Genomic DNA, 16,255 nt, shown 5'->3' with positions numbered 1-16,255 from the left:
TGTGCGAAAATAAAAACTACATTTCCCTTCACTTGCTACCAGGCCGTCTCGCTCCCATTGGTTGGATCCTGCAGCCGCAGCCCCAGAGAATGAATGAAATTGAAATTGCTGGTATATTACATGTACAATACCGGGGATCTGCAGTCTTACATTGTATCATTCTATATCAAAATGGCCACAGTGGTCCAAAATCCTCTGAAATCGTAAGTAGACATTTATGTATATTTTAATGCCTATTACAATGCATGTCATGCAACATCCAGCCTTCGTTTCAATTACAAACATCTTTAAAGTATAAATTGCCGGCGAGGTTTAAACTGCGAATGCACGTTGAACTGCAATAAATCATCATGCATGCGGCGACATTTTGTCATCTGGAGAAACATGGCATGTTTTAAAGTGCAGAGTGTCGGCTATTATTTCTGGATATGCACAGTTATATGGAGGAATGTTGAAAGGCTTGACGTGACCCGGCGTCCCTGGTCAATATTGATCACAGTGAACTTAAGAGTTGTTGCTATTTAAAACGCAGAGTTCACCGGTCACAGCGTCTCCGGAGATAAAAATGACACTTTAACATTTTTGGTTTTGCACCTGTGTGCTTTAAATTCCGTCAACCTGAAAATATTTGCTATGCTGACTGTAACCGGTTTAACATCGGCTCTCTAGCTCACGCGCTCAAACTGCCAGGATGGCGAAATGTTTGAACGAGTCACATAAACGTATTTTAAATGTCACGGTTAACAGTTACATTGCACATGCATGCATTCGATTTTACAAAGTACACGTCCTTAATAAAAAACGATACGTGTTATTTCTTTGCTATAGCTTTAAACGTGGCATTCTCGGTGCCATGCCGTTAAATGTAATACGTCGTCTGCACCGTAGCATCAATGCACATTCAGTGAAGTTTCCATTAGATTCCTTTGTGCAGACTGACACAATTTTTCGGCGTGCGGCACGCAAACGCCACACGGGCTCAGTGCCAGAGAAATGCTTTACATTCGTCTGGTTTACAGACTGGGACGCGCAGTCGGGCAGACGTTTGCCATTGTCGGTTTCAAACGCGCTTTTAAACTAGCATGTTGCTTCTCCCCGTAACTGCCCCGATTGTCCACCTTACTGGACCTTAGGGCAGCAATTGATTTGTACGAATCTAGGTGCTTCCTAAAGAAACGGGTGAGATTTGGTGAAACGCTGAACGAGAAATGCATGCGCACCTGTCCTGCGTACGGGCTTCGCATGGACCTTCCCAAAGCGTGGTGGAATTTAGCCATTCATGAAACCAGTGCCCATAGACTACCGAAACGGACTTTATTTTCGTGCTCGTATGTGTACAATAACTCATCCACAGCTTATATCAAGTCATATCACATAAAACAATGTGAAAAATCTACATTAGGCCTACTTTCATTCTGATCTTAGAGTAAAGCAGAGAGATTCTAGTGGACTTCATTATGGCAATAACTGAAAAAAGATGCCAAAAAGTAGCAGTTGGACATATGTACCATGGTGGTCCTTGAAGTAGCCTGAAGTATCATGATGTCAATGTATACGAATATGTCACTCATTTAGCATCATGTTGTATGTATGCTTTTGTCATCTGACCATGACTGTACCATGATAAGACCACATTACTTTGCTTTTGCTAAAAACTGAAACTGATGGAATGTTATTGCGTTTGGGTGCTCGTATCTGTACCATAATGGTATAATTTCAAACCGTAATGCAAAAAGCAATGAGCCATCTACATTAATAGCTGTGGTATAATAGTAACATAGTGACAACACTAATATAAAAGTACCATGCTTTGATTTATATATTTATTTGTTTGTTTTTTGGAAACACTTGTACGATGTAAACACCTCGGTAAATGAATATTGTAATTAAAGTATCATAGTATTATTATCAGCTAATACCCAGCAATGCTTTTTCCATTGCAAATATCTGAATTGTCATTTGGTCACTCCTATAGCTTTAATTTTCACGTTAAAATGTCTGATTTTGTTTACTGGCTTCTTTTTTATTTATTGCATTTCAGTGAGCAGTGGACTTGAATGTGTTTGCAGGCAAGGTCAGATCTGCATCTTATTGCGATGAAGGTATTTGCATTAGAATCATGAATGGAGCGAGCCGCAATCAGCTTCTGAATGTGATGTTACGCTCTTCAACGACCCTCTTGAAAGAACCCTGTTAAAGTGCAGTACTTCTGAAGCCATGAGGAGATATTAGTTAGGGAGCCAATCTAATTTACATTGCTGCCTTTTATAAATCACTCATTTTTAAGAGATGGTGATTAAATTATGCCATCCTTGATTGGTGATTATCCGCTAACTGGCACGGCATCGCCATTTCATTGGGAATCTGGATTGATTTCCTACTGATTCCTCTAATATTACCCAAGTTCACTCAATATCTCAATTTTTCCATCTTCCACTATCTCTTTCTGTCTCCTGAAGTGATGTTGCCCTGTCTCTCCCTGTCATTTCGCGGCATGCGCTATGCGGACCTCTCGGATAGTTATTCCGCTTTGCCTCACTGATCTGAGAAAAACGAATTCTATATAATTCTTCACACTGTCGCTCCTTAAGCTGGCTTGCACACGATGCACCAAAGCCCGAGACCGTCACTTTCTTCCCGATTCTTCTCTGCACTCAGGCCCTCTTTCAATGTTTGTTTGCATAATCGGGCGCAATTCTGTAAGGGCATTTTTTATCTTCTGAGACTAGTGTGGGCTATTCTCTTCATCTCACTCACTCTTTTTTTCCAGAGAGACTCTCTCTTTGTCTTCAAGAGGAGAGAGAGAGACACACAGATAGGTATTTTTAGCTCTATGACCTATTTCTCCAGTGCTACCTAACTCACTGTCAGTCATCGCACTGTTGCGTGCGGATGTGCTGTTGGACTTGAACTTGGTTCATTATAATGATTGAGAAAACACTGGCTTTGGGACGCGAGACACCTTGTGAGAAGATCATCAAATGGTGGACTGAGGAGTGAGCTGGAGAGCCGGACTGAGGGAGGGTGTTAATTCCTGGTGATTCAGTCTTGCTAGTGTGAACATCTGAGGAACGTTGTTTGGAATGAGAACTTTGAGTGTCAAAGTTATAGAACTTCATGATTTCCAAATCAAAAACGTATTAGGTGGTGAATTCTGAATTGCGTTGTCACGATGCTAAAGCATTGGTGGTTGCCAAGGTGTTGCTATGGGGTTGCAGAACACAATCAGAGTGATTTTAAGCATATTGCTATGTGGTTGCTAGTAGAGATATGGGTAGTGTTTAGTGGATATTTGACCAGAATCTAAACTCAGGGCAGTGTAGATGAAAGAGAACAGGACGAAAGAGCTCCACCCCCAAGTCTCGATGTCATTAAAGGTGCAGTTTGTAACAATTTTATCAATAAAATATCCAAAAACCACTAGGCTAGTGTTATATATTTTGTTCAGCTGAGTACTTACAATATCTCAAATGTTTCCAACTACTTGTAAATCGTGAGAAAATCGCCAGTCTAAACAGTGACACGGGCTGTGCAGTCGCCTGTCAAAGGCATCATATCCGCGTTACCCTTTGTTACCGCCTTTACTGACATAGAAACCGCATGACAACAGTGTCGTGGACAAATGCGGAAGTAGTGTCTAGCAAGCCACTAGCTTGTTTCGAGCAGTCACTTAGTTATGAACCACACTTATTCGCAACATTTATAAAACTTTACCGCATTTGCTAACATGATTTCTCGTTCCCGTCTGATTGATGGCCATCAGCGGTGGAGTTGAAGACAACAGATCCCATCATTCCACGCTCCTTCACAGCGTCATCAAGCTACGGCATTGTTGTTGTTTTGATCGTGCGCCCTCTAGCGGCGGTTTTTACATATTGCACCTTTAAAGAGATAGTTCACCTAAAATAAAAATGTCATCATCATTTATTTACCCTCATGCCATTCAAAACCTGTGTTAGACTTTATCTTCTGTGGAACTCAAAAGAAGATATTTTGAGAAAAGTCTCCTTAGTTTTGTGTCCTTACAATAGAAGTCAATGGGGGTCAATGTTGTTTGGTTACCAACATTCTTCAAAATATCTTCTTTTGTGTTCTGGAGGTCTAAAGAAGGCCATACAGGTTTGGAATGACACGAGGATGAATAAATAATGACAGATAAATCTCTTTAAGGCTTGGCCGGGTCTTCAATGTAAGTCTATTTTGCCTGTTTTATCTTCAGTGTATATGAAGCCAAACATAGTAAGGTGCACTGATGAGTTACGTGCTAAAAAGTTATATTCAGTGTTAAAAAAAACCCTACCATATAACAAATAAAACCGCCACTTGCCTTAACAAACATCGCTTTCGCTAGAGAAAACAAGCAGTTTGTGCTTTTTTCCTGGTGCCTTTTTTAAGTGCATGTGTCTTTTTCTAAAAATGTAAAAAGCAGTGTTGTTGACTGTGGATGTTTTCAGCTTGTGCTTTTTGGAGAAAATCAAACCAGGCTATGTTAAGCTGGTGGTCTGAGGGGGTGGGGGGGGGGTGGTTGTTGCAGCATAACACAATCAGAGTCTGGCCTGAAATAAGATCGCCTATAGGGCGGCCATTTAAACAAATAATGGTTGCGGCTGGTAATGCCTCTAGCAAATTACAATATTACACTACTCTATATCCAAGCAAGAAAGGTCTCACATACTGTACATGGTCTTTTCATCGGTTTATCGCCCACAGTTTTTTTGAATATGTACTGCGACGTCCACATTCCGAATAATCCATCCGAATGCATTAATCTCCATGTTGAAGTGGATATTCTCGAGCGTGCCAATGTTTGCATGACCCCTATGTGCAAATGTTCTCTGTATTTCAAAAATCTGCAGAAGTGGCATCTTGAAGAGGAATCTTCTGTTTGTGTGTCAGTATGAATCTGAACATGCCTTCGGAGCAAAACAGCAGTGCGGTCCACTGCTAAATGTGGGCCCATCAAATGAGATTTATCTTTGTTCCTTTTCGCAGTTATTAGGTGGAAAGATCCTCAGATATTATTAAAGTACGGAGGGGAGAAATAATCATCTCTCGACCAAGCTCTTTTCATTGGAGATCTATAAGCATACTTGTTTGAAGTAAACCTTAGATGGATAATATAAAAGTTTGTTAAGAGATCACATAGGAAATGTAAGGTGGGGGACAATGTACAGTAAGGAATCAGCAGAGACCCAGCGTTAAATCAATGTTTGGGTCACAGCATGATACATTATTTTTTACTTTTCTTTTGTGTTTAGTTGTTATTTGTTGTTATTTAAAGGTGCCGTGTGTAATTTTTCGGAGGATCTATTGACAGAAATGCAATAGCCTATAATACGTATACATAAAGATGTCTTCAGAGGTGTATAAAGACCTTACATAATGAAGCATTATGTTTTTATTACCTTAGAATGAGCTATTTCTATCTACATACACCACAGGTCCCCTCACCATGTTGTTTCTACAGTGGCCCTAAACAGACAAACTGCTCTACAGAACTTTATTTCCTTCTGAAAAGAAGCGAAAACGTGACGGCATCTTAGTTCTGTGTCAGCTGCCGTAGTGCTTCAAAAGGGAGTGAGCAGTTGGTTGCAATTCGCAACCTCACCCCTACATGCCGCTATATTTCATGCACTTGACATTTAATTCTGTTATACGGTATATTGCAGTTTTACTAGCTTGTTTCTATTTCACATTTTTCTTCTGACTTTGGATTTTGGTCAAACAGAATGAATCGACCTAATGCTAATGGTGCCCTAATAAATGTTAAAATATTAATGTTTTGAAATCAGGATCGCTTTTAGCCAAGAGAATATCAATAAAGTGTCCTGATGCAAAATATCGCTATGCTTGAAATATCGATTCCTTCCCACCCACAGTTGGGTAATAAGCTCCCAAATGTATTTTATGCAGTAGAGTTGTTTAATAAAAACAATAAAGTCTTGGGACAATAAGCATCAGGATTTACCATAGTAAAACAACAGACCGAGTGCACCTGGATGCTTAAACCATAGCGGCTAGGTGTCATCTTTGTCTATCCTGCAGTCTACGCAAGCGGTGGAACATGCAGTAGGATATCAGGTCCATGTTACACCACAGGCAACGATTTATGTGAACACACAGTCTGTGCCAGCAAACACAGCAGGCCAATTCAATATAGTAGACAAATGCCTCTGAGGATATATGGTTCTGTACAGCAGCAAAGGATTCTGGGCATTGCATACTGCGAGCGTGACTGCAAATTTAGGTGTCTTTAGCAGACGGTTGCTAAAAATTCTTCAAGCATCTTTTAATATTAACACGAGAATACGTTTCAAATAGCTCATTTGGCACTGCATACAAATGAGATGTTTTGACACTTTCTATAACAAAACTCTCTCCCAGGTGATGCTGATGAATGTGGAACTAATTTCATGCTGATCGACCTTGACTTTGTGCTTGGTGAACCAGGGTCAATTTTGCTCTGATAGAGGTTGAGGGTAAACCCTTAGACTCCCAAGTTAACCCCATTTTCACAGTCCAATTTGTACGAGCCGGTGTCTTAAATGAACAACCAACAACCTGGAAATAAGAATCTAGTACTAGTTTTGCAAAAACATCTTCCCAGCCTGAGCATCACTGTAGGGAATAACACGAATAATACTATACTATTACTAGGGTAAAAAAATACTATGAAAATACCATGATTCATGTTCGCAAAAATATATATTTATTTTTACATTATTTAGAATACCAAATTAACTTATATATTAGGGATGTAACGATTCACTGTGAGCCGGTTGAGTGACGATTCAAGTCGTTGAGATGTTGAATGACGATCGCGTAATCACAGGCAGTGTCTGCCAATCTCATATTAATCTTGAGTGCCTATACAGTAGTATTGCACACGTCGTAGCTTTAAAGAGTATTTAGTTTGATCAAATTTATAAAAGAGAGATACAGCTGTACGATTATTTCCGGAAAAACACGAGCTGCTAGAGGTGGGACTAGTGGGTATAGTGGGATGGAACTACAGCACGAGCAAGCAACGCATCATCACATTAATCCCTTCGTGTTTTCTACATTACGCACGTACACGCCGATTTCCAACAAAACACAGGCATATGACTTACTTACGTCTTGCCTTACCGCGTGCAGTTCATGTCCGGCATCTTTTAGCACTGGGATCGCGCCATCTATGAGTTTCAAACGATCTCCAAATCCAGCGTTATATCCACCGTTTATAAAACATCCATCACTGAAATGCCGTGAACAAACAAACACACCTCAACTTCTCTCACTATCGCAAGAGTAACGAGTTGCAGCGCAGCCCATCATTCTTGACGCAGCGCAGATAATCTTGAGCGGGTCTCACTCGTCGTTTGGCTCGTGGGCTGGCTCTTTCTTTTGCCTTGCCGTTGTTTTCCTGGAGAATTGCCAATAAAAAGAATAGGATCTGTGTGACGACACAGGGATCCAGAATTATAAAAAAGCTTTCCGAAACAAGCTGGAGTGCTGGGGAAGTGTATCAAGTACAGAAATACTAAGTCAACTCGTTTTTTAACAAGTTGACCATGTTAAGCATGAGACGCCAGCGCGTTCAACAGTGTAAAGGCAGAATGCATGACGTAGCATGATACCCGATCTTTAATTGTAAAATAAATCCAAGAAAAGCACAGACAAAGTCTTAGTTTGTTTATATTAAAGAGACGTTTGTATTGATTTAAAATTTGTTTTAAAATTAGTTTTGTTATTTGACATAAAAGATATTTATTTTACATAGAAATGTGCAGCATTTGAGAAATAATAAAAGGGCAGTTGTTCATTTCTAATTTGTCTCAACTCATTTTGTAAAAATAAACCGTGAAAAAAGAAACGTACCGTGAGATCAGTATCGTGAATCGCATCGCGAGCTGAGTGAATCGTAACATCCCTATTATTTATACATAATGTACTGAAATATATAATACAGACCTCTTTGGATGAAATCCTGTTTCAGTTCTTTAACACTACACAAACGTTCGAACAAAATACAACCAACAGAATATTTATACCTGATTTAAAATGTTAAACAAGTATCATTAAGATTGAATAAAAGATTTTAAAAAATAGAATAATAAATGAATTACAATTGAAACCGGAATGGCTTTGGGACTAGTGTTTACATCTTGCAAAGTAGTCTATTTTTTATTGTAAATGAATGTTAAATATTTAATATTCTTCATTACTTTTTATGTTGCACTTTAATGTTAACATTTACATGAATGTAAACAAGTACTCTTATTCACCCACTTATTCACCCATTTCATGCCTGAGTTTTGACTGAACATCAGTTCAACCTGTGCTGCAGTTGCATCCTTCAGTTTTCAGTGTGCTAGTCTTCAGCGGGCTGGGGGAAATGCACCAGCACATCTGTGGAGAGAAGCAGATGAAGAAAGAAATGAGATAAATCATTTGACTGGGTAGTCTAGTGAAAAAGAGGAGGGAGGGGCGACGGGGTGGAGGATGAGGAAGAAGAGAGAGGTGCTTGAGGAGTTTGCTATTGCAAAGTGTAATCTACAGAATTGATGGGGGATGGGAATGCCAATATCCTCTCTTAACAACCCCAAGCTCGTGGAAATAATGTTGGCTACATCATTTTATTAATCCACCATGAGCCATTAATGAAAAAAGCCAGCGCACAATCTGTGTATTGTAAACAAATTGAGGTGGCTTTAACTAATAATTATTTAGAAATACCTCCACACTCCACAGCAGGTTTACGCTTGTGTGTGTTCTCTCTCCCGTATGTTACCTGAATTAATTTGGTTCACATTTAACTTCAGTTTAAAATATTTTACGTACGTTCAGCGGATTTGCATGCATTAGTTAATGTCATAAGCTGTGAGCTGTGATTGGAGCTGAATTTGACACTTTAGAATTTGTGTAAAATATTTATTCCAACATAAAATTATGTTTTCTTAATTAAATCTAAAAATTTAATTTAGGCAAATTACTGTACATATTAATGCTCTTTGAACATTACAGTGTAAAACAAAATGTGTACAAAAGTTATCTTCACACAGATGTGGAAGCAGAGATGCGTTTACAAAAAAAAACGTCACAATAATTACACAAAAATGTTTTTGGCAGTAGAATCATAACTTTATTTGAGGAAAAAAATCCATAATGACAGCAATATATAAAAATGTTGTTTTTCTGATATCTTTCTCTTGCTTTTATAATAATAGTAATAACAAATAATAACAATACAATACCATAAACAATGATAATAACAACAGTAAATTGTTTATTATTATTTTTATGATCGTTTTTATCGTTATTATTAGTATTATTAATCATAATTATTATTGTTATATTTGCAATAATAATTAATAACAACAATATTAATATTTAGTATTATTATTATGATTCTCATATTGCACACAATATTATTATTATAATCGTTTTTATCGTTATTATTATCATTATTACTGTTATTATCATTATTATTAATAATAATAATAATCATTATTATTATTGCTATATTTACAATAAAATAATCATATTATTGTATATTATTATTTTGTAATAATGTACTAATAATTGTTATTATTATTTTTATTATTATTATCGTATCACATAGTAGTATCATATTGTACACAATCAAGCATTTTCACTTTGTGCTGTCCACTTGTTGCTGATTTTAATGTATTGTGTTGTCCTTTTGGTTGATGAATGCTTGAAAGATTTTATGAGCATGTGTGCCTGAGTGTGTTCAACTAACTTGGGAGTACTGTACTTCATCACAGCTTGTTTTTAACTGACACAGTGTGTCCTCTAGAGGGGGCTCTCTGTTACTTTTCAAGGGGAAAACTGTTAATTGAGACTAATTGGCATGGGGAGCCTTTTTGGTGCTGTAGTGAGAATAATAAAAGATTCACACATGAGTTTTAAGACAGTTTCAGACAGCGTCTCCCTCTCTGACTCCTCACTGGCTTCAATTAAACTGGCTACAGACGAAAAGCTAATTTTGGAGGTTGATCTATTTTTGAGGGACATCCAGCTCTGCACAGGAGTGACAGTGCGGATGCTCGAAGCTATTTGCTTCTCTCGAATCAATTCTTTTTCTTGTTCTTTTTTGATTCGGAGAAAAGGCACCATGCTGTTTATTTTGTATATATTTGTCAGTTTTGGGTGGCTATTACAAGCCCGCATTCATGTCGTATCAAGCATGCATTATCAGTAAAACGATTTATTGCGGCATTTTGAATGTTGACGATACTTTTAATGCTTTAGTCATAAAAAAGACTCTTAAATGGGCAGCATCTGCCAGGAACAGCTCTCAGAAAGTAGATTATAATGTGGATGGGTTGCTTCCATTAGGCCGCACACAAAGCTGCTTTGATATACGCCTGTTGTGTGATTTTGAATTATGGAATGCAGCAAACTCAAACGTAATGAAAACACAAGAGTAATTGCATCAGGTGTGTCTGATTAGATCTGTGCTCCATTTGTCAGTGATGTTGACAAATTGAAGTCTGGCGTGAAAGGTTTCATCCAAACGCTCCTTCACACTTTTGTGTCTTGTATTCGAAGCCATGTGCTCAAACATTAGTATGATACAAGAGGCCAGGACTGAATTAAATGTGCGGAACAGCATTGATCAAGCAAATTGTAGTTCACACTTTGACCACATGTTTTTTAAGGCTTCAAGCAACTTTAAGACCGTATTACATATGGCTTGTTTTACTTCATATTCCAGCACGGCATGTCTCACAGTTTTCTAGGCCATTGACACAGTGCAATATAATGAGATTGCATTTGAAGACAAACAAACAGAGAGCAGCCATTTTCTACAGCTGTCAACTTATTACTGAAAGTTAGACTTGTTCCTAGAAGCACACAGTGGGGTGAATGGGGAAGTTGACGGCTTCGTGCCCAGACTTAAAAAGAGGTTTGTATGTGTGTGCGCGTGTTGGCTTTAGGGGGTATTTGGATGAACCTCGGGGGTGAGTTACTTTGCATTTATGTCTTTTCTCTGTTTCCTTTTATGACTTTCATGTCAGTTCTGAAGTCCACATCTGAGTCAAAGGCTTGGACTTTTATGCTGGGTTAACCAATAAGTAAATTTCTTCTGTACGCTTGCAAACACATGCCTGTGGCTATACATGGTGAACTGATGGTACCCTGTGGTACCAAGGTATTTGTTACTTTTTTATTTGTTAGTGTGGGGGAATATATCATACATTTGTAATATGCTGTATATTTGGTATGAAAATAAGGATGCATTCGAATATTTGACTAAAAATATATGTAGGGAAGCATCCCTGTCCATTGCTTTGTTCCATTATATTGGTGTAGACATAAAATGTACAAAATCTTGCGTGTTTTGTATTATGTATATTTTTTGTAATAATTTAATTATTTAACCTATATGACTCTTTCTTCTGTGGAACACAAAAGAAGATATTTAGAAAATTTGTTTTGTGTCCATACAACGGAAGACAATGGGGGCCAATGGTGTTTGGTTACCAACATTCTTCAAAATATCTTCTTTTGTGTTCTGCAGAAGAAATGAAGTCATACATGTTTGAAATGAAATGAGGGCAAGTACAATTAAATGATAAAAGAATTTTCCTTTTTAGGTGAAGTGTCCCTTTGGTTACATAGGGGTGTAACAAAAGACTCGATACAATACACATTAAGGGGTTCACGATGCAATATTTTAAACAAAATAAAAAAATTAAACCGAAATTTAAATTCAAACAGGTTTTTTCCAAAGCATTATCCATTTTTATTTTAATATTTTTTGGTTGTGCATTGTACAACCTGTTGTGCAACTGACAACATTTAAAGTTTCACTAAAATGTCTGTATGTAAATAAAAAAGTAATTGTGCCACTGAAAAATAATAAATATAAACGTTAACAGTGAACTTCTTAAAGCAGTAAAGCATGTGACGCAGGTCATGTGTCGATAGCTCAACCAATAGGATTAAACAAATATGATATCTTATTGTAAACATATCGCCATATAGTTCCACAGTAAATATCATTATTCTGTGTATCACACAAACTGTTGAAGTTTTATAACCCAGTCCTGTTTGTTAGTTGTTTAGCGCATCAGACTGAACTGGACTCTACAATGAGACAGATGTGTGTTTACCCTCCCCGCTGTGCTTTCTCATTGGTCACTAGATCAAAGTGATCACAACTGTCTGAAGGCTGAAATCGAATTCACATACATGATCACGTGAACGCACATACTGTACGCACGACCTTTCGGTCTCTCCAAGCATGCTCCTGCACACAAAGCAGAGAGAACCCTTCCTCATGGCACACTGGCATGCAGACTTTCCCCACGGATGCAGTTCCTGGCCAGCTCTGCATGCACACGAGCCAAACTCTGGTTGGTTCGCTTCAGGCTCTCGCTTCCTCTTATTGATTTTTCTTATATTAGCCAACCTCGCCCGTTTCTCCTGTTAGCTTTCTTCCAGGACACCTAATATGTTTTTGGGCTCTCATACAGCTTGAATGCAGTGACTACAAATAATGCATTTCGCTGTAATGTAGTTAAAGAGACAATAAGCAGCATTTTTGCTTTTCTATTTCTGTACCTGCTCTTCGTGTCAGCTCTAAAACCGCAGCGTGCTGCTGCCTCATGCTGCTTTTGGCTAGTCCAAAAAATATGTGTGCAGACACTAGATTCACATCCTACACTTCTTAAGGGATAAGTCCCCCTGAAAATGATCGTGTAGTTTTTCTCATGAGAATTTAAACATGTGCTACATACTGTATGCTTTATAAAACGATAAAATAAAGGGTGATGTACACTTTTGAGAACTTCATATGCGTATGTACAGATTTTCAGTGGATGGTCACTTTTATGTCTCTTTCGCTTTAATGATGTCTGTGATAGCGTTTGCCTGTAACATTATAGCCGGCTTGAAAATCAGTCACATCTGTCTGACATCTTTCATCTTCTCTTCCCAGGCAATCAAGTGGAGGCGTCATAAAGAACAGGTAAGCTTGTTAAATCTGGATTTTCTTACCCCTCGCTGGTGCACAGTCATACCCAGATCACCAGCAGAAACAGGAGCACAGTAATTGGCACATCCCCTATGCAATTCTATGCAACATACACATATTTGAGTGAACCTTTGCTTTTTATTTGACCTTTTGGGAATTTATGTAGAGAAGACATCACATCAGAGTGTTTGAGTAGAGGGTAGTGATCGAGTCTTCTGTGAAATAACATCACATTCATCTATTCAGAAAAGTATTAACAATGCAATCATGTAGATTGTGATGCAAAAACAGTGTTACTGTACGACGAAGATAAAACCAGCATATGAATTTTGTTTTAATGTGACAAGAAAACCTTTAAACAAGAAATGTTACTACACAGAAGAACCTTGTAGACTCTGATAACTGCGTGACAAGGCCAGTAAGCCTTCAAATATTGCAGATAATTCTACCTTTTTATGGCATAGAAAGGTTGTCAATTGAACTAACAACAGAGAAAAACAAATCTTTAAAAAGTAAAGAGTTAATAGTGAAGTTATCTTTAAGCGATTAAAGTAATAATACTTCACCCACACACACATAATACTGTATGTATATGTGTGTGTATGCGTATATATGTACTGTATATGTATATATATTTATATAACAAAACGTATCCATATGACTCCAGTGAGTTATTACATGTCTTCTGAAGCAAAACAATACGTTTGTGAATAAAAATGTTTCCAACGTATTTCTCGAACTTATTTAGCCAGGATATATCATGCATAGATCAAAGAACTACATATGTAATGGGATACATTATAAATACTTTACATACATATTAAACTAACAGTGTAACTACATTTAACTATCAGCCTGATCTCACAGGAATTCGTAATTCGTTTTACGAGGTGGCAAATTTTTATGAATTCGTACAATGTGAATTGTATCCAAATGTACAATTATTAGAAAACAACAATAAGCCCCTCCCCTAAACCTATCCATCACGGGTGCTAAAACAAATCATACTAAAACGTACAAATAAATTAGTAAATTAGCAATTAGCAAGTAAATTAGCCACCTTGTGAAATAGTTGCAAATTTCCATAAGATTGTGTTGGAAGTATGTAGACTTAAATAAATACAAATACTTTTAACATTAAAAAATGAAACCCTTGATATAAATATGACAAAATATATGAGTATTTATTAGCACACCGCTGTACTGTAAAAAAAATCTTTTTCATAATCTCAGACTTATTTATTTATATATTAAAAGAACAGTCGAGTGTGCGGCATTCTGAAAACTTGAACTTTCATCTCGATGCGGCACCGACGCGCCTAGAAAAAGGGAGCGTTGCACCGCATTGCGCGTCGCCCCCTATTTGCGTTCGCCTGCCACGTGTCTACATTTAAATTAACGAACTTGCGCGTGCAAAAGACGCGAAATGTGAATCGCCCCTTAGAAGGCTTGCAGGAATGCAGAAGCTCTCACAGTATCATTCCACAAGATGTTTCTGGGTAGTGCCATTTCTCACATAATCACACAGACTCCGAACTTCGTTTTTCATGCTCACTGACCTTTTGATATTACTGGTCCATTGTGTAAGAGCGACGGCGGTCTGAGTATCTGCTGAGTGCAGGGGTGTATTAATGGAGCCCACAGCACTTCACCACAGGACTTAATATTTCCCCTCTGGTGGACCTGAGCATATGACATTCGATGCTCTGTAATTTACTCCCCCTTCACACTTAGTGGTTTTTCACACATGTTGAAGATTGATTCTACCCTACACTGACAGACCAGGATGTACCAGCCTGCATTTCTTTGTTTGTTTATTTTTTCGAGTACGACGCAAATTAGCTAGAAAACCACAGGCTTGCAACTTATTTGTTGGTGTTTTGTTTTGGTCCAGCCACCATTTTGTTCCATTTTGTTTGATTTATTTCAGGCCGAGTTGTTAGTCTTCCGCCTCGAGGCGCATATGCGTTGTCCCGCAAGGGGAAAATGGACAAGTTAACCAATCAAAGTGTTTTTACGGTTACATCATCAACATCACCCTGAGTCTCAGTCAATTTATTTTAGGGATGTAGTCATTGTTGCATGATGTATTATTGTCTCATTTCTCACTCCTGCATACCCGGTGCTTTTCATTACAATGAAACAAACAACAGCGCATCAGCAGATACAAAATCTGACTGTGTCTTCAAGATTTTCTGTCGCATCACCCCGCAAGTTAAACAGGGACAGTAGCTGCTAAGAAGTAAATTTACGTCATTTTCATTTACTTAAAAAATTATACAGCTGAATTAAAAGAACACCATGAAACTACATGAAAAGTAGTAACATCTTATAATAATTTTAATTCATAACTTCAACATTTGTGTATAATTACATGGCTCTGGAATACTTAAAATTTACAATGTCCCTCCTCTAGTCCCAGCCAGACTGACAACAGCCCCATACAGTATATATATTTTGTAAGACGTCTTGTAATAAGAATAATGCAGTCAGCTGGCCATGATCACAAAACAACCCCCTTTAGCATCATACAAGATAATTTGCAATTAGGGATGCACCGAATCTAACATTCTTGGCCGAAGCCGAAGCCGAACATGATGTGAAACACTTGGCCGAAGGCCGAATAATACCGAACACCGAATATGGTTTTTGCATTTCTTCTATTTATTAAGCTATTTTTTCACTATTGCACAAACTGAATAGTCAAAATTTGCTTTTAAAAATTTGTCTTGCTTTTCAATAAAATACAATACAACTTAATATAAAATTGAGCAAAACAAAATACATTAAAACAAAAAATTTAATAGCCTATATTAATTAGGCCTATAACTGACTGGTAAAAGAATGTAATGTAAGTTACTCTGTACCCCTACAACAAAACACTTCATTAAAAAGTGTCATTCCACATTAGGCCTATAAACTAAAAATACGAATAAACTAAAACTGTTGGATTATTATAGGCTACGTTGCAAAATGATTGTAAGAAAAAAAAACATCGAACGCAAGCTATTCTGACTGATGCTGACTGACAACCATATCAGTTCACGTCTCTCCTGCAAACTCCGCCCACAAAAGCTGACTGTTCTCTGGTGCACTCGTGGCCGGGATGCACAGAACATACTTTGACAAGTTGTTTAGTACAGGGAACTGTGTGCGCGCGACCACTGTATGATGTCAAAGGATGTCGCGAGCGGCGGGGCTACTGTCAGACAGCCCGCTCCCGTCTGAAATAGCCACAAGTTACCGACCGGTAAAGACGCTTTCATT

At 37.9% G+C, this 16,255-nt stretch overlaps 1 protein-coding gene across 4 annotated transcripts in view; it reads left to right on the top strand.

The window, feature by feature from the left end:
• Positions 1-81: 81 nt before the first annotated feature.
• The window catches only part of dpf1 (double PHD fingers 1), a 49,762-nt gene continuing 33,588 nt past the window's right edge, over positions 82-16,255 (top strand). Inside the window, exons 1-3 of one of the 4 annotated variants that reach the window (XM_057351454.1) lie at positions 188-203; positions 2,042-2,074; positions 12,953-12,982. In XM_057351454.1, coding sequence (XP_057207437.1) covers positions 2,058-2,074; positions 12,953-12,982 — 47 coding nt within the window. In that variant the 5' untranslated portion in view covers positions 188-203; positions 2,042-2,057. Of the gene's footprint in view, positions 204-2,041; positions 2,103-10,949; positions 10,971-12,952; positions 12,983-16,255 lie in introns of those variants that run through there. The other 3 variants (XM_057351453.1, XM_057351455.1, XM_057351456.1) reach the window with 3 other exon arrangements.

This window comes from Triplophysa rosa, linkage group LG14 (genome assembly GCF_024868665.1).
Source record: "Triplophysa rosa linkage group LG14, Trosa_1v2, whole genome shotgun sequence".
NCBI lineage: Eukaryota > Metazoa > Chordata > Actinopteri > Cypriniformes > Nemacheilidae > Triplophysa > Triplophysa rosa.
The sequence above is the reverse complement of the archived record's forward strand: the minus strand, read 5'-3'. Positions and strand labels throughout refer to the sequence as shown.